Genomic DNA, 24,340 nt, shown 5'->3' with positions numbered 1-24,340 from the left:
ACGAAGGGAGTGGACTTTGGCGCTGTTGAGAGAGCCAGTCCACTGCAAGATAAGGCGCTTGCGCCAGAATTCAGGTCTATGCCCTGCTTCTCGAATCAGGAATACCTCACTCTGGAAACACATCGGCAGAACCGAGAATGCCCGGTGACCGAGTGGCTCTGTTCTGGCTGCAAGCGCCACGCCTCACTTCACACGGGTCCATGATCACAAGCAAAGTAGTACTGGACTAGGGGATTCCTAAGGTTCTTTCAGATTCTAGGTCCTGTCCTGCGATTCTAGGGCCCGTGCGAAGTAGGAGAGGACCGGGGCGGTGCAGGGGTGAGGCGGATGACTCTGGGGTGACGGGAGGCTTCGTCTGCTCACCTCGTACTCCATGAACCTGGCAGAGTCATCCAGGATCATCTCCTCTCGCTTCGGGGGGGTGTCCCGGGTGGCCAGGGCCAGGCAGCGCAGGGTATCCCGGCCGGTGCCCCACTCCTTGATCACGGACAGGATCTTGTCCTTCACCGGCCCTGTAATCGGCACGCGGGTGGTGCCAACTCGCACGTAGTTACAGCGGTCGATGACCCCCTCAGGGGCACCCTAGGAGACCAGAATGGCTCTCAGAGACTACTGTCTTTCTTCCAGGGCACAGTGACAGGGGGCAGGGATAGGAGAGGGCCTCGGGATTCGGAAGAAGAGGAGGACCGAGGCACATTCTGATTTCTGACCTTGACAAACATCTTGTTGCCCACGGCAGCCCGGGATTTGGCCGGGGAGCAATAGACAGACATGGACTTCCGGTCTCGGGAGAACTCCAGGGTAAATTCCTTCTTCATTAGCTGGCGGATCACCTGGGAGAGAGGAGACAGACAGGAAGAGGCCAGACGTGAGGCTGGTGGAATCAGAACGATGATGTTGTGCCTGGAGGGCAGAGTCCCAGACCCCTTAAGACACAGTCAAAAAGGATCCGGAGGTCAGAGCAGCTCCCAGGCTGTCTCAGACTGAAGCTCAGTCTGGTACCTACGGCACAAACGGAGAGAATTCCAAGGCTGCTGGGGCCACCTTCTTACAGCATCCAGTTTAAAGCCCAGCAGAAACAGGAGGGCACAATATGGCACGATCTGGTAGAACTTTCCGTGCTGATGGGAATGTTCTGTAATCTGACCCGTCCAACATGGCACAGTTGAGCACGGTTATTGGGCATGGAAAATGTGGCTAGTGCAGGGGAAGAACTGGGTTTTTACTTTTATTTAATCTTAACCAATTCAAATGGAAATGACTACACGTGGGCTCCTAGAGACGTGTCATCGGACAACGCAGACCCAGTAGCCTGGCACGCTGTCATAAGCACTCCACGAAATCAGTGAGAGCTTTTTTTCACCAGATGCATCATAGACACTTCAGAGTAAACCAGGAATGACAGTAACAATAAATAAGAGAGAAGCTGATGCTTATACTAAAGCAGCAATGAGCATTTCACAAATACAAAAAAACAGGAAAAAAGAATGAGTGAGGGGCGCCTGGGTGGCTCGGTCGGTTAAATGTCTGACTTTGGCTCAGGTTCGATCTCACCGGTCGTGAGTTTGAGCCCCTGCGTCAGGCTCTCTGCTGTCAGTGCAGAGCGCACTTCAGATGCTCTGTCTCCTCTCTCTCTGCCCCTCCCCCGCTTGCGCACACATGCAAAAATAAATAAACATTTTAAAAATATTTCTTTCAAGGGGTGCCTGGGTGGCTCTTTCAGTTGGGCGTCCGACTTCGGCTCAGGTCATGATCTCACAGTCCGTGGGTTCGAGCCCTGCGTCGGGCTCTGGGCTGACAGCTCGGAGCCTGGAGCCTGCTTCAGATTCTGTGTCTCCTTCTCTCTCTGCCCCTCCCCTGCTCATGTTCTCTGTCTCTGTCTCTCTCTCTCTGTCTCTCAAAAATAAACGTTTAAATTAAAAAAAAAATATTTCTCTCAAAAATAATTTTTCTCTCTCAAAAATAAACATTTAAAAAAAAAAAGGAATGAGCGATGCTGAAAACATAACATAGAAGAGGAACTTGATATACACATTAAGTAAATATTAATCCATAGAATGGAGTTTGTTCATCTGGACAAGGGGAAGCACCGCGATGGAGGGCTTGTGCTTTGTGTGCCCAGCTCTGTCCCTTCCACCTAGGGACACGCAGGAGGAAGTGCCATCCAGGGACGCTGCAGTTGGCGGTGGAAAGTCCAGGGGCAGGAGGTTCCACCCAGAGCCAGCCTGGCCCAGGAAAGCTGTGGAGAGGCCATCTGCTTGTGCTGACTGGGGTCCCGGCCTGGGGCACAAGGCCCTGCCGGGCCGGACCGGGGGCCTCTGTGTCCTGAGGTTCCCTGGATCCTGGCCTGTGCGAGCCGGGGGAAGGAGGGCCCCACGGGAGGCAGCGCCCAGACTCACTGAGTTGCAGGCGTTGGCCCGCTCCACTTTTGAGAGGCTCCTCACGTCTGTGCTGAACACATTCATCTTCTCCACCAGGGTGGTGAGCGCCGTCTCTGTTGCCTCACCCACCTTCTCGTAAACACCTTTGGCCTGAGAGGACAGAGGAGGAAGAGCAAGTAGGTGCCCTGCGCTCCCGGCCCCTCGCTCCCACCTCTCGTGCCCGCCGTCCCCCTTCCACCCAGGCCAGGCCAGGACTCGGGACAAGGCAGGCCCTTCCCCTGTGGCCTGCTGAGGAGGCCTGAGTCAGTGGGAAGGGGGTGGAGGGGCTGCCTCAGGCGTGGAGAGGTTACCTCGTTGAAGTCCAAGGAGGAGTCATTGCAGAGGGCACAAATGGTGGCCAACTCCACCAGCCCATCATACTGCCCTGAGCGGACTGGCTTATCATTCTTCAAGCTGGCAGTGGGGCGGGGAGGAAGGAAGGAAAAGAGACAGGGAGAGAAGAACAGGGACTGAGATGCAGAGAGAACGTGGGGAAAGCGGCGAGGGACAGTCAGGGACACGGCGACTGACATGGAGGTCAGGTGGGAGAGAGAACAAGGTTGGGGCAGAGGAGGAGACGAGAAGAAGGACGAAACTAGAGGCAGGGCCCCAGGGAGAGAAGTGGAGGGTGTGTGTCTGGGGGGTGGCGAGAAGCTAAGGGGAGAGCTTTGGGGGGACTTACACCTCTCCTTCTGGAGCGTAAGTGGAACCAGTGATGGAGAACTCGTTCAGGACACAGATGTTTCCGTCCACCTTGTCGATAATAAACATCTACAGGGAGAAGGGCAGGCGCACAGAGGTCTAACTGTCACCATCCCCGAAGGCCAGTGCCCTGTCCCATGCTCACAGACTAATGGGAGACTCCTGGCTGCTTGCCTCCCCTCTCCTGGTACTCCCTTGCCACCATTCTCCGGGTTCAGCGTTAGTGGCCCCAAGATAAGTCATTGGTTTCTGCAGGCCACCACTGGAGGCTCCTTCAGATCAGTTAATAAAAAGCAACCTGCACGGTAAAAGGTGCTTGCGGCCAGATCTTCCAGTTTTGCAGGAAGAGCCAGAAAGTCAGGTTATTTTCCTGTGCCATCTCCAGACTTTCAAATGAGGGCAATCAATTCATTTTTAGGGAACAGGACAGGAGCCCAGTTGCAGAAGCCTGCGGTCTGGCTTTGAAGCCTGGGCTCTGGAAGGTCCCAGAGAGGAGCAAGCCTGCTCTGAGCTATAGCCAGTGGGGAAAGGATGGGGCTAAAGACGAGTTCCGAGATAAAGCGGTTCTGTGGTCAAGTTAAGTTTGCAAAACTCTGGGTTAAAGAAAGCGGAATCCACCCTCTTGACGGTCAGCGTTCTCCAAGGCTTTCAAGTGCCAGCAAGCACGTGGGTGTCCCCAAAGGAGCTAAGGGTACAGCTGTCCTCGCCTGACCGCACGGCCCTCGATTCTCAGAACAATTTATTCTTCCTGGATATGCCAGCCCCCGGAACTCTGCTTAGAGCCAGGGTTCTCTGCCTGGGGTCCATGAATGAGACCCCCAACCCCAACCCTCTGCCAAGAGGTCTGTGAACTTTGATGGCAAAAAAACCCACAAAAAACAAAAAACAAAAAACCTCTCTTATTTTCTGACATTGAGCATTTCCTTCCAATTATGAATGCAGGCAATGGACCACATCAGTATTAGCAACAGCCGTGCCTTTGCCACCAGTGTGATCACAGATACTTTCCTATCACGCTGCATTGCTGCAGAACCCTCACAAAAGCATCTCTGCTCATCGCGGCTTCCTGCTACTCAATGCGTTAGTTCCAAAGCCTGTGTGTGACCAAATCACAAATTTGTTTTTAAAATGTTTTGGTAACTGTATTGCAATCACCGGTTTCCCTGTAACCCGATGCATTTTTTTAAACAGAATCCTATGTATTTTCTTTTCTACATTTCAACTGTTGTCCATACTGCCAAAGAGTCTGAGGTACAGAAAAAAGTAAGAGCCCGGGGAGCCTGGGTGGCTCAATCGATAAAGCGTCAGATTCTTGGTTTCGGCTCAGGTCATGATCTCGTGGTTCGTGAACACTGACAGTGCAGAGACTGCTTGGGATTCTCTTTCTTTCCCTCTATCCCCCCACCACCGCCCCTCCCCTGCTCATGCTCTCTCTCTCTCTTTCTCAAAAGTAAATAAAGAAAAAAGAAAGAAAGGAAAAGAAAAGAAGAGAAAAGAAAAAGAAAAGGTTAAGAGCCCTGGTTTAGGAAATGCTGTTCAAGATTCGTGTGGCCATGGAGGACCATTCTAGCAGGTGGGGTGAGCAGAGGGGTCTCTCTCAGCCTTTTTCGCAGCTGGCCGATCACACTCTACCTGCCCTCTGAGCATTTGTTTCCCCGGCCAGAATGAGAAGCTGCCAGTGAGGAAGGGGTAACCCCATCTTTGAAGGGATCATTTCATCCCAAAGGCAGTCTTCGGAGAGGGAGCTGCCCCCCCTTCCCTGACCTTGCAGACAGACATCTGGTTGGTGGTGAGGGTGCCCGTCTTGTCGGAACAGATGACGGAGGTGCAGCCCAGAGTCTCCACGGAGGGCAGGCTCCTCACGATTGCATTTTTCTTTGCCATCCGCCGGGTGCCCAAGGCCAGGCAGGTGGTGATGACCGCAGGAAGGCCTGTGGGGAGGAAGAGGAAGGAGTGAGGACTCAGTGACAGGGGAGAGAGGGAGACCTTGTGTGGTAGGCTGAATAATAGCTCCCAAGGCAATCAGGTCCCGATCCCTGGAACCTGTAAACGTTACCCTACTTGGAAAAGGGGTCTTTGCAGATTAGATTAGCTGATGGGAGGAGAGAGAGAGCTCACCATACCTTCTGGGATTGCGGCCACAGCCAGGGCCACGGCAATCTTAAAGTAGTAGATGGCACCCCGCAACCAGGAGCCGCCGTGGACGGGATCGTTGAAATGGCCGATGTTGATGAGCCAGACGGCCACACAGATGAGGGAGATGACCTTGGAGAGCTGCTCCCCAAACTCATCCAGCTTCTGCTGCAGAGGCGTTTTGTCCTGTTCCGTGGCAGCCATCTGGTCACGGATCTTTCCAATCTCGGTGCTCACACCAGTAGTGGCCACGATGCCTAAGGCCTTGCCAGCTGCGATGTTGGTACCCTGAGAGGGTGAATGAGAGGCGAGGAATCAGGCGAGAGGCGACCCTCACGCCGCATCCTCCCAACTGCGGGCCTCATCTCTTCTCATGCCGCCATGTCCCTCCCACACCGGGGCCTCTGGCTTGAGCACACGACAGCTGGCCCTGCATGGCTCACCGAGAAAAGCATGTTCTTCTTATCCTGGTTGACAGCTCGGGGGTCAGGAACAGGGTCTGTGTGCTTGATGACAGATACGGACTCGCCTGTGGAGAAGGAGCCAAGGGGTTTTCAGATGACATCATGTCCTTCTCCCATCCTTCCCGCCCCTAACTCCCGCCCTGCTTGGCAGGACAGGGCCTGGTAAGGACCGAGCAGCAGTTCTGGGGGAAGTCTGAACTCTGGAAAAAGTGATGGGAAATCCATCACACTTAGAGTAAAAGTTGACCTGAGTCCCAGCTTAACCACTTACAAGCTGCATAGACTGGGATCTCTTAACCTCTGTTCCTCTGTAAAATGGAGGCAATATATATATAGACTTCGGAACAGGGTCTTGGCGAACATCGAACGAGCTGACGTATGTGTAGGTGCACAGTCAACGACAGAGCACGTTCTTGGGAAGGAGACGTCCCTACCGTGCCTCCCTCACCCCACTGGGCAGGGGCTCAGGGAGCTGCCCCGGGCCGGCCCATCCTTGCCTCTTTGGCCCACAGGGAAAGCTCACTGGCTCTTCACCCTCTCTCTCCCAGTGGAGAAACAGAAGCAGCTGTGGTTTTAACCATCCAGACCCTCCATCGTGTCCTAGAATCTATGGTTCCTCACTTGGGGGCTTTTGAGGGAACGGGAGAGTTCTCTGGGTGTCTGAATGCCCATGAGGAAGGACGGGGTCAATGACCATCTGGAGAGTGGACCATCAGCATAAACATCCCGCCCTCTCCCATGACCCCTTGTTTCAGGCTTTCGACAGTGAACAAAGCTGAGCTACTCTGAGTGGGTCGTGTTGCTGGGTGTTCTCTGTCATCCACCTGGAATTTCCTCCCTGTGTGTCCCCTCAGCTCCCCGCCTCATCAAATCCTCCCCCCCACCCCCCTGCATGAAGCATCCTCCCACCCAGGCCCCCGGACCCGTCAGGATGGACTGGTCAACCCGGAGGGTGGTGGATTTGATGGACAGGATCCGGATATCTGCAGGCACTTTGTCGCCCACTGTGGGAAGAGTAGACAAAAGTGAAGTCAGTTGAGGAAGGACTTTTCTTCCTTCCCAAGAAAAGCCCAATCTTTGTCTGACTACCTTACCTCGTCCTTCAGGTCGCCAGGGCTGGGTGCCCACCCTGGGCTTGTGTCAGGCCCTTGGTGTGGGTTGCTGAAGCCCTAGCAAGCACCCCCCCCCTCAACATTCATTCCAATTGCCCCCTTGTCGCTTTTCTCCCCCTGGGGCTGTGAGCCCGTGAGTGGGCCCTGGGCACTGCCTGGCACATAGCACGTGCTGGATAACGTGCACCGAGTGGCCAAAAGGAAAATTAGGAATGGTCCAGTTGTGTAACGGGACAGCAAAACAGAGAGGGAAACAAGAGGGAGAAAAGTGAGGAGAGAAGGGCAAGAAAAGAACTGAAGAAAACGGTAAATTTGAGGGACGCGCATCCGGGGGAGAGAATGCCATGGAATCATGGGGCAGGGGAACAACAAGAAACGGGAGAAAACATGGAAATTGAGAAAATCAGTGTCAAGCAGGACAAAAGCTGGAGCAAGGGGGAAGGGGGAGAAGGGAAGAAGCAGGAGGAGAGGGAGGAGCCGCAGGGGCAGAGGGTGCAGGTCCAGCAGGGCCTGGCGGAGGCCGCACGACCGCACGCACGTTAGAAACCCGCCAGGCCCTGGTCTGAGCACCTGAGGGAAGGCAGGAAGCCTCGGTGAGTGAGCTGGGGAGATGATGGGAGAGCAGGGGAGGTCTGCAGGAAACAAGGAATAGGGGGTGGGCTGGGGAAAGCCGAGCAAGCGTGGGGGCAGGCCACGGGAGATCCACGGGGGTGGGTCAGTACGGGAAACCACCTTGTGGGTGGGCTGACAAGGCGGGTAACGCCCCCCTGGACTTCAGGGCCTCTGGGGAGGCTAATCACCCCCCAGAGGCTCTGCTAATCCCGCCTGGTCCCACAGAGGGTACTGGGGACAGGGTTCGCGGGGCCGTTTCCCTTTCCCTGTTTCTAGGGTCCCTCCTCCTATGCCGGAGGAAGCTGACGGAGGAGGGAGGAGGTGGCCACGGAGTTGGGCGGGACACCCTGTCACCCAAGCCCCAGCGATATTTATAGATGTTCATGGCGCTGACTCCAAACTGTCACCGTGGCAGGGCGGCCCTGTAATGGCGCAGCGGGGTCTTCAGCCCGCCCTCCCTCCCTCTCCCCAGGTTGCCCATGGTGGCAACTTGGGAGTCTTGTGGAAGGAAGGAGGCCTAGATCCATCCCCCTATGCCAGGGCCCTAGAGATGTGGGAAGGCCTGTGCGGGGCCAATATAAAAACCGCTGAAGGGGGCAGAATCCCAGTAATCTTAGCCACCCGGCCCCCACCCCTCCCTGGTCAGGCATTAAGTGTCCCTCACCGGAGAGGCGGGGCCCCTCCTTGAGCTCCCTCCTCCCAGGTCCCGTGCTCCCTGCTGGGCCCTGAGTTTCCCTTACATGGTTGGGGGCTTGAGCCTTCGGCCCCCCTCCTCCCTTCTACCCTCACTCCTTCCCCTTCAAGAGGCCTCAAGGGCACTGAGAGGTCAAGATTTAAAGCTGACCAAGCTTGGGGGTGGGTGGAAGGAGCGGGAAGCCAGGCTTCGGGAGGGGGGGTGGAGACGGAGCCATTGGCAGGGACTAGGTTCCACCTGTTGCTTGCAAGTGCTGGGTGAGAGGAGGGGGAGCAAGGGGTCCGCCTGGAGCGTCAGGGACAGGACTGGCTGTTCCTGCTGAGACTCTGACGGGGAGGGGTGCTGTGGCCACAGTGCCCTGGGGTGACCTCCTGAGGAGTCTGGGAAGGAGAGGCAAAGGTTCCACCATCCTGGCTACCTCCCGGACACCAGGATCAGGGGCCCCCACCCTCAACATACACATCCTCCCTGTCTTGAACTCAAGGCCTCCCTTCCTGGACCACTCACTCCCATCACTCACCAGCCACCTCCACAATGTCCCCGGGGACAATGTCCCGAGCCTTGATCCTCTGTACTGTCTTGCGGTCAGCCCGGTAGACTTTCCCCATCTCGGGTTCATATTCCTTCAGAGCCTCAATGGCATTCTCTGCATTACGCTCCTGGAGGGACAGGGTGGAGGAGAGGAGGGTCATCAGAGGGAGGAAGGTTGTAGAAGGGGAGGGGACTGGCCGGGGAGGATTAGGGGCAGGGGCCAGAGTCCTCGGAGAAACAGGGACAGGACAGAGGAAGAGCAGGTTATGCAGTCCTGACTTCTGACACAGGGGAGTAAGACACACCTACCACGTGAAGGTAGTAGGTGTGTGGGTCGAGGAAACTGTCACTTATGGCTGAAAACAGGTAAGGATGTTCAGAGGAGAGAAGAAAAGAGAATCAAAGAAAATCTGAAAGCAAGGGGCAGGAAAAGTAGAGGGTGGTAAGAAGGAAAATCAAACTACATTTATTGAGCTGCTACTATATGCCAGGCACGGGGCTGGCTACTTCACACTCATCCTGGTACATTTCACCACAACTCTGAGGGGTAGGATTGTTAACCCCACTTTATGGATGAGGGAACTGAGGCTGAGAGAGGTGAAGGAACTTGCCTGGGTTATCCAGCCGGCAAGTGACAGTGGGAACACCAGTCTCCCCCCGCCCCCCCTTTCCCACACTCCATCCCCTTTCCAAACCTGGCATTAGGAACAGAGAACAAGGCAAGCCCAGAGGAAGTGACGGAGGAGGAGGAGACTGGGAGGGAGGATGGCTTCACGTTTAGTGTCAGGATGTGAGGACTGAGGCGGGGTCACTGCTAACCTGCCAAACCCCCACGATGGCATTGGCGATGAGGATCAAGAGGATGACAAAGGGTTCAACAAAGGCAGTGATGGTCTCTTCACCTTCCTCGAACCAGGCCAGCACCTGGGAGCAGGGGAAGGGAGAATAACAGGTGATATAGCCCCCTGAACACATAAAGAAAGGCAGTGAGGCTGCGAAAGTGTGCAGGAGGCAACAGGGCTGGGCATCACGCGGGTACCGCAGCCCCCCATCAGTCTGAGGTCCTACGCGCTCCAAAGTGCAGACTCACAGGGGCACAGCCACAGCTGTTATGCAGCGGGAATGTGCAGGTGTAGACGTGTACAGCTCAGGGTTTAACTGGGAATGCGTTCGGATTTCCCTGGCCGAGCTGTTGGCCTGGAAACAAAGCTCGGAGGACACCCAGACCGGCGACCCCCCACAACCACATCCATCCCATGGGAGACAAAACTCCACAGGGAAAACCCTGTGGTCCTCGCGGACGCTGCCCCCCCCCCCCGCCCCCCCCTCCCGCCAGCCCTCCCCAACAGCCCAAGGCAGGGAAGCTCCAATTTCATGAGGGAGCAGGAGGGGGGATAGTGTTACGGGGCCTCCTGTACACACCCCACCCCAGCTGTTGCCACTACCGGGCAACAGCTACAGGCAAATGTCAAGGAGCAAATCTGAGAAGGGAGAAGGGAGGCCCTGCCAGCTAGTACTCAGGGGCCTCCAGGGCCTCCATGACGGAGAGCAGGGGACAGGGAGACATCTTGGCCCCCAGTCTTGTCTTCCAGCAGGACTAAGATGTTAAGGAAGAAACTCTAAAACATGGGCTGCTGGAGTGCTCGGTGTCGAGGGGGGCTCCTGGGCCAGACAGGTGTTGGTCCTGCCGCTAGGAGGGGCCCGGCGAGGGCGAGTAAGGTCAGGCCAGCGGGGTGAAGGGGGGAGGGGGGACCCCAGGAGTCCCAGTCTGGACAGCGGCCGGCAGCGAAGCCGGGAGACAGGTAAGGGGTCCGGCTGGGCCTTCTGGCACATCTGGGGGCACCCTCACACCAGCAGCTCTTTCCCGCCTCTGGGAGGGAGTCTTTGCCCTGACCAATCGGCGCCGAGAGGGCGGGGCAGGGGGGCCAGGAGGCACGGGGATTGGTGGAGCGGCTGTGCGCCCCGGGGCATGCCGGGAGCGGCGGTGGCCTGAGCGCAGCCGTGTCTGAGCCCAGAGCCGGGGAGCCCAGCGTTTGAGGGGGGTAACCCGAGCCCTCGAAGCCCTTGAAGCTGCGGGGGTGGCTTAGCTTCAGTGTTTTGGCCGAGAACACCCTTAAAGCTTAAAATAAAACCTGCCTGTGGGGTGTGGGGAGGACCGAGGCGTATGCGCATCAGCACGCCCCCCTCCCCATACCCTCCTCGGCTCTGGTTTGGGGAACAGGATGCCGAGGGCTTGGACCAGAGGGGCCGGAGCCCCCACCCTCCGCCCCCCGCCGCCCCGTGGATGCTCCAGATCCCCGACCCACACCCCGGCCGGCCCCAGATGCCCTCCCACACTTACGAAGGAAATGCAGGCGGCCAGGAGAAGGATCCGCACCAGGAGGTCTTCAAACTGCTCTATCACCAACTCCCACAGGGACTTCCCTGGGAGAAGAGGCAGGGGAGGGGGCCCCCACGGTTAAGGTCTGGTGGATGAATGGCTGGGACTCCGGGTGCAGGCTGGGATCCAGGGGCTGAGAGTGGCCTGATTTCCACAGCCTAAGCAGGAAGGTTCTGGGGGTGATGGGCAAGCCGCTTGGTACTGAGAGAAGGACTGAGGGAGCTCGCCAGGAGTCCAGAAACAGGCTCCCCAAAGTTGTGGTTAGTTGTTCAAGGGCTGGAGGCCTCACAGAGAAAGTACCTGGAAACTCCTGCCCCCAGCCAGCCTTTAACCTTTGGGGAGGGTATTTGCCCCAGGAGTCAGTCGGGAGAAGGTGGGGAGAAGGGGGTGGGGGGTGTGGGGAGGAGTGTCATTAAGAGAGTCCAGAGATTCCAGTAACTTACCTTCCTCAGCAGGGAGCTCTACCCAGGGAAAAAGAAGAAAAGGACACATTCATTTGGGGCTCAGTCTAATGCCCACCCCCCCCCCCCCAGGATTCTGTGGCTAAGGTAAGAGAATCAGGTCACCAAAAGGGCATCTGAGGTTCACCAAGGTCATCCCAGAAAACCTCCCAAAACTCTGAGCCTCAGGGACCCTGTTTTGTCAGTATCATCTTAACCCCTGCAGTCACCAGACCATGGCCAACCTCTTCCCTGAGGTACTCGGGAGGGAGACACTCCAGTGTGTCTAAGTGTGTGAGTGTGCGTCTATGTCTGTGTCATGGGGGAGCAAGAGGGCGTTACCAGCCTTTCATCTAAGAGACACTTACCATTGGGGCCGTATTTCTCTAGGTGCCGCTTCACTTGGTCCGGCGTCAGGCCTGTAGTCTCGCTCACCCCAAAATAGGCCAGACATTCTTCTGTGGTCTTGGAGTGTGCAGCCTCCATTGTGCTCCCTTCCTGGGGGCCAGGGGGCGGTGTGCTCCTTCTGGGGAGTTCTCACGCGTTGGGGGTCTTCCTCAGTGCGTCCAACTGCCTGTTTGTCTGGGTTTCTTGTTTTTTCTCTCCTGCCCCCCCCCAGGATTTTCTTCCCTCCACGAAGCTCTGACCCCCGTCCCACTTGCAGCAGCCGGCCACCCCCCCAGCCCCCAGCTGGTCCTTATGAGGGAGTAGGGGGGGCCAGGCTCCCCCCGCCCAGATCAGGGATTGGCTGGCTAAGACTCCAGCAGGAGGGGTCAGAAGAGAGATATTTCTGCTGACAGAGGGGGAACAGTGGGGCTGCAGCCTGAGATGTCACTCATGAGGGAAGCTAAGGTGGCCCCAGCCCCAGGGAAGGGGGGGCAGGGAAAGACTTCACTTTCTGTCTTCTGCTGACCCCTCCCCCAATTGCCTGGACTTCCTCGGTTGTACGGAACTTCCTGTTCCAAACTCATGCCCCCAGTTCTTCCCCACTTCTACCCTCAGGCCTCCACCCTTCTCTTTCCCCGACCCCCATCCCGTTCCACCCACTCTCAACCTGTTTCTATTGTGACAGTCTCCTTCTTCCTCACCCAGTTTGCAGATACTCCAACCTGCAGGGGACTGGAGAGGGGGACAACATCCTTTTGGGGGCCAGAGGAAATGGTTCTAGAGGGACAAGGGGAAGTAGGGAGGGGAGAGGGTCAAGGGGACAGGGCAGAAGATGGTAACCCTACCCTCGGGAGGGGTTGCTGCAGCCATCAACAAGGGATTTAGTGTCCAAGCCCTGGTGAGCAAAGCCAGGACTGCCTGTCTCTCCCCCAAACTACCCCCCCCCCATTGCTCTAACTCAGCCTCTGGGAATGTAGCCTTCGGGGGCCCCCCCATCCCTGATAGGGAATCCCCCCCCCAAGAAAATGGGATACCCAGACAGCCAGGTAATCCAAGAGGCTACAGAATGTGCTGATGGCAGAGGGAGAGGGATAAATGTTTCAGGCTGGGGGCGGGAGTCACCCCCAGTCATGGAATGAGGGTCACCTCATCCCCCACTGTATTCTTTAATTCAAGGGTCTCACGTGGAAGACCCCAGATGATGTGTGGTCTGCACTCCCCCCGACCCTGAAGTATCTCCTCCAGGGGAGAGAGGGTCAGAGCTGCTCAGGTGCCGGGCACGTCCCACAGGAAGAGGCATGAGGGAGGAAGGGGTGTCAAGGGAAGGGGGCTGGGAAGCTGGATAGGGTAGAGGTCCCGGACGGAAGGAATGGGGAGGGGGCAGCTCGATGGGGACAGGTCTAGGGGAAATAAGGACAGAACAGAGCTGGGGAAACAGAGACAGGGCTGCCCGGGTCAGAGGGAAGTCTGAGGAGCAATGGGGAAAAGGGACAGCAGGGAGCTGGCATGCGGCAGCCAGGTGGGTGGGGGCCCAGGGCTGGGTGCAAAGCCACAAGTTGTTGCTGAGCGGCTGGCCTTGGTGTCAGCTTCCTCGTAGAAGCAGCTGCTCTGAGCCCCCCACCCCCACCCCTGCTCCGGGATGGGGGCGTCTTTTGGTTGCTACCAGGGCAGCTGCTGGAGGAGCAGAGGGTAGCCTGGGCTGTGGGCAGGGGAGGAAAGGAGGGCGGAGAGAGGAGAGAGGTTCAGTGAGAGTAGCAGTGGAAGGTCAGGGAAGGGAAGAAGGAGCCTCAAGTCCTTCCTGCGTCTAGGCCTCCAGCTTCCTAAGATGGACAGTCAGCAGTCCGGGCCACTGAAAGGGTTCTCCAGGCTGCTTCCCTCCCTGGCACTCAAGTTCCTAAGCAGACAATGACAGAGGAGACGGCGAGCAAAGGAAAGGGAATCCTCACTTTGGGGGAGCGGGCTGGCCAGCAGGGGTGGGTGGCACTTAAGGATTTAGCCCCCCATACTTATCCTTCTCTCTGCCTGGACTTGGGGGGGAGGGGAGCCTTCTGGGTGAGTTGAGGACACGGTGCTCCTTCTGTCCCCCTTTTCATGGTTCTAACAAACCCCTCCCTTAAGCTGTGACCTGGGGATGGGGGCTCAGACAGTGGGGTCACATCCACAGGCACCTCCATCTGGCCCAGCACCCACCTTCTTAGGCCAGAATCAGGCTCAGCATCTGCCAAGCCTTTTGGTGCTCTCTGGCTTCTCCCCGCCACCACCTGGAGAAGTGACAGGGGCACAGTCTTAAAGGAGCAGGAATGCCCAAACATGGAGAAGGGGGGGAAGACTGGAGGGATCGCAGCTTCGAGGGAGTTGAGAGCAGGAGGCCGAAGGGAGGAAGGCTTTACAGGACACTGCTGCCAGCCGGGCCCTTTAAGGTGACTCCTACCTCCCCCAACTTCCCAGAGGGAAAGCTGAAGCCAGAGAGGGAGAGCCACACGACAAGAGCTGCAAAAGGCTGGCCATCAGGGAGCCTGGGGGTGCGGACCGGGAAGGCACTGGTTCTCTTGGATCCCTCCCGCTGGGGTCTCCAAGCCCACGGTTGTGGGTGTGCCTCCCCTCCTATGAGGGCTGAAGCTAATGGGAGAGGCCTGGTTCTGAAGGACAGGGACACAGAGCCTGGCCACTCCCTGACCGGTCCCAAACTTCAGCTCAACCATCCTTACAGCAAGGCTAGAGGGAAACAGTCTCTGAGGCTCTTCCAGCCAAGACATGCAGGTCCTGGAGTGCGGGGTGCTCCTTGTCCCCCTCCCCCACCCACTTCAGAAGGCAGGTTCCTGACGCTGGCGGGGGTTTAGGGGGAGGGGGAGCCTCACAGCACCAGTTGCTGCTAGATTAGGAGGGGATCATGTCCTGCTTACCCTGGGGCGCCACAGCCTTCACTCACCACCTCACCTTCCAGAATACAGCACCGAGATGTCCATACCATCCCCTCCTTTGCAAGGTCAAGTCTATCCCCAGTCTCCTGAGGCCAAGGTGTGGGGGAGCCCCAGGGATTAGACAAAACTGGGAGAGCCAGCAGGCTTCCCCCAGCTAGCCCCCAGCCTGGGTGGCCTGTGAGCCCAGCTGTCTCCTGTCCATCTCCCAACAGGACGCAAGGCCCAGAATAGCAAGGTCACAAGCATGGGTAGGGCCTCCTGGAGGTGGGAAACGGTGGCTGAGGGGCGTGAGAACGTAGGCTCCCTGCTTCCCCGGGGAAGGAAGGTGAGAGGCAGCGCTGGGTGGAGGTGGGGAGGGGAGAGGGCGAAGCACGACAGGTGGGATTCTTCGGAACCCGGCCCCTCCTTGTGGACACCCACTACCCGCAGGGCTGGGAAACCCGTGGCTGCAATTCAGCTCAGAGAGCAGAGCCTGGGTTTAATGGGGGCGCTGCAAGGAGTGAAAGGGGTTGCAAACTCCTGCCCACGGGGCTGGGAAGGCCACGTGAGTGAAGTGGGCCAGTAGGGATGGAGCAGATGTGGAAAGAGAGCGGAGGAGCACGTGAGGGTGGATCTTCTGATTTTCTGGAGGAGCCAGTCATCTGAACTTGTAGGTGAAATCCCAATGGAAACACTATCCAGGCCAAGCAAATCATATCAGCAGCTCCAACCCAAACGAAACTTCCCATTTTCCAGGTGAGGATACTGAGGCCTGGAGAGGCTAACACCTGGCCTAGGCCAAACAGCAAAGGAGAGGAAAAGCTAGGAGTGAAAGCCAGTGCTCTCTGTCATCTACCCCCCAGCTTCCCAGCCTGGCCCCGAGAAGGGGAGCAGCCAGCCTGCCCTGGGCCCCTCCGCAGCCAGACTCTGTGGCTGCCACATTCAACCTCTGCCAACACGGCCACTATGCCCCAACCCCGCCCCCACGATCTCCCTCTGCCTGCTTTCTCCCTACGGTGGAAAGCCTTAACTGAAGAACTTAGAGCAAGAAGGGTCCTTGGAGGTTGCCGATCCTGCTGTTCACTGTCCGGTCCCGTTAAGAGAACTTGGCCGCAAACCCCGAGAAGCACTATTGGGCTCTGCACTTACCGCTCAACAAACAGGACCGCCCACGGGGGAGCAATGGGCCGAAAGCACAGGGCTAGAGGGCAACAGGGACTTGACCTGACGCAGCCTTCTGGCCTCTCAGCTCTGGAGCGGGCAACGCCGAGTGGGCTGCTTTCCTGCCCCACCTGCCCCAACCCCCGCTGCAAACAGTGGCCACAGCCATCACGACGGAACTGAGATAAACCCTTTTATTTATTTATGCTTCTCCATTTTGTTTAAAACAACAACAACAACCACCTTAATATAACGGACAGCCCTTCCCCCTCACCCTTCCTCGGGCTGGGGGGGTGGTTAATGGGGAAAAGGCCCCCAGGGGTGGGGCTGACCATAAGAGCCCCTCAGGGAGGTAATGGAGCCCAAATCCCCTGCCCAGGGGATGGGGCGCCTGTAGTGTACGAACCGGGGAGTTAACAGGGCTCTCGAACCTCTTCTTGTACCAACATATATGCCCTTGGCCGTCAAGGGTCAGGAAGCACGTGGGGAGGGGATTCCTACCGCTCCTCTACATCCCTGCCCAGCCCCAATCTCATGAACTAAGGGCTGGGGAGCAAGAAGAGCGGAGAAAGAGCGGGGTAGGGTGTCTCACACGAAGGAGTACTGGTTATTAATGGCTCTGGGATGGCCCCCTTCTTCTCCATCGCCCCCTAGTGGTAACTGCTGCAGCTGCACCATTGGGGTGGCCCCGGGGTCCCCACCAGATCCAGCGCCTCCCGGGGCCTCCGTGCCTGGTGCTACGGCCTCTTCCAATTCAACCACGGGGACCAGCTCAACCACGGGGACCAGCTCTTCCTGGACCCCTCCACTGCCCGCTTTCTCTTTCTCTTGCCTCTCTTTGGCTGCTGCGGCTGCTGCTGCCGCCACTTCTGGCGCCCCCGACGCCTCTTCTGCCCCAGGATGTGGGGGATCTGTCCATGAAGGGGGTTCAGGGGGCTGGGGTGGGTCATGGGAGGTGTTCGGTTCTGGATAGGAATGGTAAGAAGACAGACTGTGGAGGGGAGGCCAGCTCTTGCGGCGGCCTCCCCTGCACTCATCCCCCCAGAAGCCACGTGCTATCTCCCCCACATCCCGTCTCCTGAGCAACCCCCCCGTCCATGGAAGATGGATCATGGGCGGCGGTGAGAGGAGGACCACACTTACACACAGTCACTCGCTCCGAAGGGCATGAGGGTGGAGGAGGCATCGGGGTAGCATCGATCTCCCTCGCACACCCCTGCATGGCTCCCGGCCTGCTCCCGGCCTGGGGGAGGGGGAGGGGCAACGTGGGGACAGATGGGACGTTGGGGTGGGGAAAAGGAGAGATCAGACAGGGACGTCAGACATCGAGGGAGGAGGGGGGGGGGGATCAGACCGAGCATCCCCCAGGAGGGCAGGCCCAAGGTGAGATTGTGACAAAGGGCAAAGACAAGGCTGGAGAGGACCGATCCAAGAGACACACAGATGATGGAACAGAGGGGTCTGATGGAATGGGGATGCACCGGCCCAGCTTCTGCTTCCTCCCGGCTCCAGTGAGGAACCTCTGCCTCCCTACGTCCTCAGTGTCCTGCTTCCCCTCCGAAAGCCCAACACCCAGGAGCCTGCTCTGCCCTACTCTCCCTAACGAAGCCTCTCCTCCTCACAGCCCCCCGCCCCGTCTTGCTGGCACACACACCTCCTCGCTTCTTGGGTGCACGGGCACCTCCTCCCCTGCAGACCTGCTCTGCTCACCCTGCTGTCGCTGGGAGGACACGACATAGCTGACAAGAACAACGTCACTGGAGCCTCCAGACTCCAGAGGGATGGGGTGCACTCGGAAATGCTCGAGCATATCGAAAATGGACTGGAACCACAAGTGCTGGACCCGGCACTGACCCTCCTCGTTCAGCGACAGGCGCAGGTGCTGAGGGCAGGATGAGCAGAGTGAAGCGGGAGCCCCTCTCCCCTGCACGGCCACGTTCCCCCGCTCCACCCGCGGGCTCACTGCGTGCCGCACGGCCTCTTCCTCACTCACCTTGGCCTTGCCCTGGAAGTTGAAAGTGAGGACGTATTCACCCCGTCTCGTCTCACTCTGACGTACCAGGAAGACGCCATGGGAGCCGGTGCCTCCGGCCAGCACTAGCTGGGCGGCCTTGAGTCGAGAGAGCATCCCGTGGAACCAAGGATACCCTGAGAGGGGCTGGTCCCCTTCACCTCCCTCTGACTCCCCCTGGAACAGGAATGATCCTTCAGGAAGGAGAGAGGGAGGGAAACCGGGGTGTCAGGGAAGCCTCCCCCATCCTGGGAGAAGAAAAGCCTAGCTTTCCCCTCACACGTCACCTCCCTCCCCCGGGTCAGATCCTTCAGGATCCCGAGAGGAGAGTCTCCCGAGGGCGGGCAACGGGGCCTGGACGCAGACACACACTCTCACCTCTGGTACCTGTGGCCGTCTCCGGAGTGTCCAGGGGTGGGTAGGGAGCTGAGAGGGGATGGGCTGTGCCCGCTGGGGGTCCCTCTTCGATGGGGATACGGGGGGGCAACTCTGGGGGAAGCAGTTCCATGGAGTCAAAATGGGAGGCGGCGATGGAGGCGGAGCTGGGGGAGATGGACGCCGAGGGGCGGTCTGAGAGGCCCCCATAAGCCCCTGGAAAACAAGGGAGGAGGGCCAGGTTGAGAAGCCGAGAAACTACTCTTTGACAGGACTGGTCGGCCACCAGCCAGCCTGTCCTGCGCGCACCGGCACGGTCGGCCGGCCGGAATGCCGGGTCCTTCTGTCGGCGGTGGCCGCTGCTGTTCTCCCCCTCCGGCTGCCGACTCCTGCCTCAGGCCCTGCTGAGGGACCACAGACGGACGTCCGGGCCTGGAGTCCAACGCACCTCTAGTTTCTCTGAATCGACAGCTGAAATGACAGCGACTGTCGCGGAGGTGGGCGTCGCGAAGAATCCCTCGGATATTTTCGCATCACATAGGGTCCTTTTCCGGCCTTCAGGACCAACTCTCCAACCCTCAGAGACATCAGAGATCCTCCTACCGACCTGCCCAACCTAGGCGACCTGACCTTCACGTTAACTCGTGTCCCTGTGCCCTCCATGCTAGCCTGAGCATCCTGTCCGATTTGCCCAGGGCTCCCCCGCCCCCATTGCAGGGCTGTGCTCTCGCCCTCTGCCTCCTCCTCCAAGCCCTGTTCTTTCCTCTCACCTCCTCTGTGTAGTATCCTGTCTATCCCACCTTCCGCGACTCTCCGCTTCCTCTGAGCTCCCGGGAAGCTCTCTGCCTGTGCTGCTCAGAAACACTAAGCACTAAGTACAGGCTCTCCGTGTTAGCGTCCTGCTTTCCAGAGGGAGCGAGAGCCCGTCAACTCAACTAGACCGGGAGCCCACGGAAGGCAAGAAGCTCGTCTCAGGCATCTCCGGGCTCCCCTATCCTGCCCCAGAGCCTCGCACAAGGTCAGGGAGGTAGCAGGGCATTGCTGAATGTCTGCTGGTGGCAGGCCTGAGCCTACGGCAATGGCGTACGTTGTCAGCGCTCAGAAGACAGGTGTAGTGGTGCAGGAAGCGGACCAGCGTGGCCCCCGTCTTTGTCAGTGACTCTCAGGTGACCTCAGAAAAGCCATTTCCCCTCCCTGGTCTTAGCTGCCTGAGGGGTCTGGAAACGAGGAGACTGGACCTAATGATTCGTAAGGTCCATCCTAGCTCCAACATTCTGTAATCCATTTGTTTCCTCAGTGATCACAGCCAGGCACCATGAACCCTAGACCCAGAACAGAGGAGCAGGAGAGAGAGTATAATGGAGTCTACAAAGGTGAACTGGGCCAGGCAGATGCATGTCTTTGGGCGTGCCTGTGTGTGGGTAGGGCCTGTGCATCTTTAGTCAGGCCAAGAAGGACAGAGTCGAGAGAAGATCTCGTGCCGTTGACGCGTGTACAGAAATGCACAGTAAGAACAAAACAAAGATGTGTACAAAGTGTTCCGGGAGCTCGGAGAAGGGAACCACTATGTCCAGCCAGAGTGGACATCTGCACAAGGCTCACGGAAAAGGAGAAAAGGCCGGACACGGAAGGCTGGACGGGAGTTCGCCTGGGGTTCGTGCGAGGCGGCGATGGCGACGGTTCTAAGTGGCAAACTGCGGTGTGGCACGTACGGGGACAAGGGACGGGCAGTCGGTGGGTGACAAGAGGCGGCTGAGGGGTGGGACTGGGGTGCGCGGTAGAGTCGGGAGGGAGGGCCTGGGCCTGGCACGGTGGGGTTCTGAAGTTCACAGCGCTCTAAGGCTCCGCCCTTACCCTGCGACAGGCGGTCATTGCTCTCGCTGGGTCCCAGCAGCAGATCCTGGCTGGGCAGGCTCTCTGAGTGATTGAGGCAGGGCAGCTCCAGGCTGTCTGTGTTCTCCCTCGTAAGGAATGAGGTCCCAGGGGCCAGGGGGAGGGTCATGGGGCGGGGACTGGTAGCGGGGCAGGGTCTGCAGAGACAGGGAAAATGGTGTTGTGAGGCAACTCACCAGTGACAGCCCCAAGGCTGCTCCCCACCCCCACCGGGTCCCCTCAGTGACAGCAGTCAGGCTCCTCACTCACCCCGGGCTCAGGCATTCTTGGATGTCAGACACCCAGGCCTTCACATGTAGAGCATCAACTGTCTCCAGGATGTACTCGGAAGGGCCTTCCACCTATGGGGACAAGAGGAGGCCCACGGGCCACTTCCAGGTCCGGAGGCCCTTAGCCACCCCTGCTGACAACAAGAACACCCTCCCCCGCTTTCCTCCTCCCGGAGGGGCTACTGCCCCACAGACACACTCTCGAGGCCCTGGGCAACATACTGGCACCTCCTGTCACCAAGTCCCTCGTTTCAGTGTGCTGTCCTAGCTTTCTCCCCAGAAAAAGCGCTCCCCGAGGGGGCAGGAGCCCAGAGCCCCTACCTTAACCACAAACGTGTTCTCCCGGTCAGGCATCTCCAGGGCTGTGGTTGTCCGCACGTCCGTGATGGTAGAGCAGGGAATGCTGAGTAGAGGCCGAGACGCCTAAGTTGGGAAAGAAAGCAAGAGCCAAACTGTGCAGGGACCCCCTTTCACTTCCCTCCAGAGACCCATCTTTCCTCCCAAGCCCTAAGGGAGTCAGACAAAGGACCACAGCACTACTTTTGCGGTCCTGCCCACAGCTGCTACCCCAGAGTCAGGAGCTTTAGAAACCAAAGCGAGCAGGGCTACGTGTGTGGGCTGTCCCACTCCGGTGGCTCGATCGCCCCGCTCCCGGTGGTTCCCCACCCTCCTCGGGGCCTCACCTTGGGCGGTACAAAGAACTCCAGACGGCTTCCTCCTCCTCCTCCTCCTTCACTTCGAAGCAGTAAGCGACACTTCTGCCACTGAGGCTGCCCTCCTCCCCCTGAGGTAGGCCCAGCTGCCCCTCCTCCCCGGCCCACTCCGGCTGGGTCCGGGGCTGCCTCTTCAGCCCCCATGAAACTCAGCAGCTCTTCCCTCTGCACCATCCCTGCTCCATCCTTCAAGGCCCCCCCGCCCCGACTGAGTCTCAGCCTCTCAAATCGGTGAGTCCATCTGTCCCCGGGGGATGTTCCATCACTAACCAGTCCCCTGCCAATGGTCCCAGCCCCGCCAGAGGAGTTGGAGTTGCTGTTTCCACCCAGGACCGGGGGGCCCGATGAGGTCTCGAGGGGCCCAGCTGGGGAGGGTGGGTCAACGGTCCCCCGCCACTGCAGGATGCCACGGACTGAACCGCGGACCGAGCGACCCACGGAGCGGAGAGAGAAGCGTTTCTTTAGCTTCGGCTTCGAGGAGGTCGTAGAAGAGGAAGAGACTGAGGAAGGGAGGGGGCCGGCCAGGTCCTCAGATGATCGAGAAGGGCCCAGCACAGCCAGGGGCCCGCCCACCCTGCAGCTCTCAAGGGACAGGTCGTGTGGCGGGATCTCCACACCGGGACTCAGGGGAGCCAGGATGGGTGGTGAGAGGGAGCCGGAGGCCCGGGCCACCTCAGCTTCAAAATGCTGCAGGAAGAGCTCAGCAAAACGGCGGGAGAAGGCAGCCTCAGCCCCGGGCCCTGCATACTGGGGGTGGGAGGCCAGGTAGAGGCGAAAACGGCGGGCAAAATCCAGGGCGGCAGCCCGGGCGTGGGACTCACAGAACTCCCGCCAACTCGGGGGAGGGGGTGGTGGCAAAGGGGGAGGGGAGGGGGAGGCCCCGTCCTCCGGGGAAGGGGCACCATTCATGATGGTCCCCAGGAGGTGGAGAGGGGGAGCCTGTGGGGAGGGGCAGCAAAGAGGGAAGCGGCCAGAAGACACGGGGTGAGCGACAGCAGCTGCAGAAGGAAGAGAGGCACATACACCGAGTCACTGCTGAGGTGGGACTGGGGGCAGAGCCCCACCCCGAGCGGACTCCCCACTCTGGTCTGGACTCCTCGGAAAGCGGTGGGGAACACACCACACCGCCTCCCTTCCCTTTCCCAGAGCCTCACACCCCACACACCCCATTCAGCTGGCTCCCCGGGGGGAGGGAGGTGCACCTGCCCCGCTGCCTTCCCAACCCACTCCCCCTGGCTCTGGTTCCAGGAGCGACACGCGGCCGCAAAGCACCTGCCTCTAAAAAGGAGTCTTTACCACTCACACCACCTCCCTTCTCCAAAACAGGTCCTTCGAGGTTTATCACATGCTTCCCATGTGTTCTTACCTTTCCCTGCAACAGGCTTTAATAACCTTGATAATAGGTGAGGAAACCGAAGCTCAGAGAAGTCTCAGAACTCCAAGTCTACGGTTTTGCCCACTGCATAGTCCTCGTCCCCAGGGACTGGCTGGACCAGCCTGTCACAGCCCCTCCCTGCCCCAGCTCTCAGGGAGCTAGGTCTGCAGCGCTTAGAGACCCTGCCTCGCGCGTCCTGAGGTCCAGCTCTGGGGAGGCAGTCTGCTCAGTCAAGAGGCGGAATGGATGATGGACTGAAACCAGAACTGTCCTGAAAGCGGACCCCAGGGCCCAGCACCCCAGCACGGTGTGACAGAGGCTTGGAATGGCCACAGCCCCGTTCTTTGTGCCTTCAGCCTGGGGCCCAGAAGCAGCAGCACCAGGCAGCACCAGGCGGGGGGAAGACCGTGGGTTGGGTCAGGGCAAGTCTTTCTTGGCCACAAAGTAAATAAAGCACAACAGGGAGCTGGGGCCCTAGGGTTTCTCACTTCCTCTTCTTTCACTGGGGAGGGTGCCCTAAAGGCTGGTGAGCCTGGTGGTTAAGGCTGTGGGACGTGGAGTTGGACCTGGGATGAAATCCTAGCTTGGCCACCTATTAGCTGCGTGATCTTGAACAGATCCTATGTCCTCTCGGAACTGCGGGCGTGTATCTATAAAACAGAGCTCATGATCCCTAACTCCTAGACTCGCGGGGAGAATCAATGGGAACCTGTCAGGGCTTGGCAGAAAGCAAGCACACCATAAATGCCTGCCCCGTTATTACTATCTTTACGGGTTCCAATTTTTCCAAGAGAGAAATCAGAGAAAGGAAGAGGCTTCCCAAGCTCTTACAACTAGCAAGTGGCAGAGCTGGGCCTGGCATTTAGAACCCATGGCTCTTTGTTAGTGTTCCTCCCCCATATTACGTTGGACGATGACTGGCACCAGGGCTGCGGGGAGGACAGCTCAGGAAAGTCTCCCCAAACCTCAGACTCCAGCTCAGACCCACAACCAGCGACCCCTCCCCTTCCTCCTTGGCCTAGATCCTACACATTCAGATGGCTCCAACCACAGGGACAATTCCAAACCAACGAGAAGCCAGGAGACGCAAGAGTCATGGAGCACAGGGGAACCGAGCCAAGAGGTGCAGACGCAGCAGGGAGAGCGATCTCCAGGCAGTGGCCACCTCGGCTCACACGGGCCCGCCCAACCCTCTGCACCACTGGCAGACCCGGCCCCCTTCAGGCCCGCTGGCCCTGCGGCTCCTGAGCTGGTGACTCAGTTTCTCTTCTGCCAAGCAAGCCTCAGACACATTCCCCCGGTGCACCTGCCTCTGGGCTCAGTTCTGAAATTTCCCGAAGGGCGGGTGGTGGAGGGTGCAGGCTCCGCTCCCGGCTCGGACCCTCTGGGCCCGGTGGTCAGTGCACTCCGACCCGACCCTACTCCCTGGACACCCTCGACCCGCCCATTCCCCGGGGCCGCAGCCGCCTCGGGACCAGCCCCGTCTGCTGCACTCTCCGGGGCCGAGCGCCCCTCCTGCCTCTGCCCCCACCCCCCACGCCCGCCCCCACCCAGGGCTCCTCTCAGGCGCCGGGGCCGGGTCGCGGCGAGGGAAGAGGTACTTGAAGAGGGGGGGTTCCGGTTCCGGTCCCACCTGCATCTCGGTCCCCGCGGTTAGCTCCGGCGGCGGCGGCAGCTCCCGCTCCCTGCCCCTCCCCCCGCACTCCGCGACTAGCTCCCAGGCCGCTTCTGCGCAGGCGCCGGGACCCCTTTTCCCGTCACCGAAGGA

General features: G+C 58.9%; 2 protein-coding genes and 1 long non-coding RNA gene across 8 annotated transcripts in view; 1 reads left to right on the top strand and 2 right to left on the bottom strand.

Moving 5' to 3' along the window:
- The window catches only part of ATP2A1 (ATPase sarcoplasmic/endoplasmic reticulum Ca2+ transporting 1), a 15,581-nt gene extending 3,411 nt beyond the window's left edge, over positions 1-12,170 (bottom strand). The window contains exons 1-14 of one of the 2 annotated variants that reach the window (XM_058711308.1): positions 11,857-12,170; positions 11,492-11,509; positions 11,010-11,092; positions 9,488-9,592; positions 8,658-8,796; positions 6,643-6,723; positions 5,699-5,784; positions 5,246-5,543; positions 4,887-5,053; positions 3,103-3,191; positions 2,732-2,834; positions 2,400-2,531; positions 711-833; positions 364-582 (exon numbers count right to left, since the gene is read on the bottom strand). In XM_058711308.1, the coding sequence (XP_058567291.1) occupies positions 364-582; positions 711-833; positions 2,400-2,531; positions 2,732-2,834; positions 3,103-3,191; positions 4,887-5,053; positions 5,246-5,543; positions 5,699-5,784; positions 6,643-6,723; positions 8,658-8,796; positions 9,488-9,592; positions 11,010-11,092; positions 11,492-11,509; positions 11,857-11,974 (1,761 nt within the window). In that variant the 5' untranslated portion in view covers positions 11,975-12,170. The remainder of the gene's footprint in view (positions 1-363; positions 583-710; positions 834-2,399; positions 2,532-2,731; positions 2,835-3,102; positions 3,192-4,886; positions 5,054-5,245; positions 5,544-5,698; positions 5,785-6,642; positions 6,724-8,657; positions 8,797-9,487; positions 9,593-11,009; positions 11,093-11,491; positions 11,510-11,856) is intronic. The other variant, XM_058711309.1, reaches the window with a different exon arrangement.
- LOC131501335 (uncharacterized) lies at positions 10,658-16,139 on the top strand. The gene is made up of 2 exons (XR_009256754.1): positions 10,658-11,596; positions 15,532-16,139. It is a non-coding gene; the product is annotated as an uncharacterized LOC131501335 (long non-coding RNA).
- SH2B1 (SH2B adaptor protein 1) lies at positions 16,117-24,340 on the bottom strand. 5 transcript variants are annotated; one of them, XM_058711310.1, is made up of 9 exons: positions 24,206-24,340; positions 21,168-22,195; positions 20,806-20,907; positions 20,465-20,556; positions 20,177-20,352; positions 18,326-18,538; positions 17,930-18,141; positions 17,647-17,818; positions 16,117-16,901 (listed from the first exon to the last, which is right to left on the bottom strand). In XM_058711310.1, exons 2-9 carry the CDS (start codon positions 22,104-22,106, stop codon positions 16,525-16,527), a joined length of 2,283 nt encoding a protein of 760 aa, XP_058567293.1. In that variant the 5' UTR covers positions 22,107-22,195; positions 24,206-24,340; the 3' UTR covers positions 16,117-16,524. The 5 variants fall into 5 exon arrangements, with proteins under 5 accessions (XP_058567293.1, XP_058567294.1, XP_058567295.1 ...); XM_058711311.1 differs by lacking the exon at positions 24,206-24,340 and adding an exon at positions 22,564-24,132; XM_058711314.1 differs by lacking the exon at positions 24,206-24,340 and adding an exon at positions 17,080-17,179 and having other exon boundaries at positions 16,748-16,901; positions 21,168-24,129.

This window comes from Neofelis nebulosa, chromosome 18, assembly GCF_028018385.1.
Source record: "Neofelis nebulosa isolate mNeoNeb1 chromosome 18, mNeoNeb1.pri, whole genome shotgun sequence".
In the NCBI taxonomy this organism is placed as follows: domain Eukaryota; kingdom Metazoa; phylum Chordata; class Mammalia; order Carnivora; family Felidae; genus Neofelis; species Neofelis nebulosa.
The sequence above is the reverse complement of the archived record's forward strand: the minus strand, read 5'-3'. Positions and strand labels throughout refer to the sequence as shown.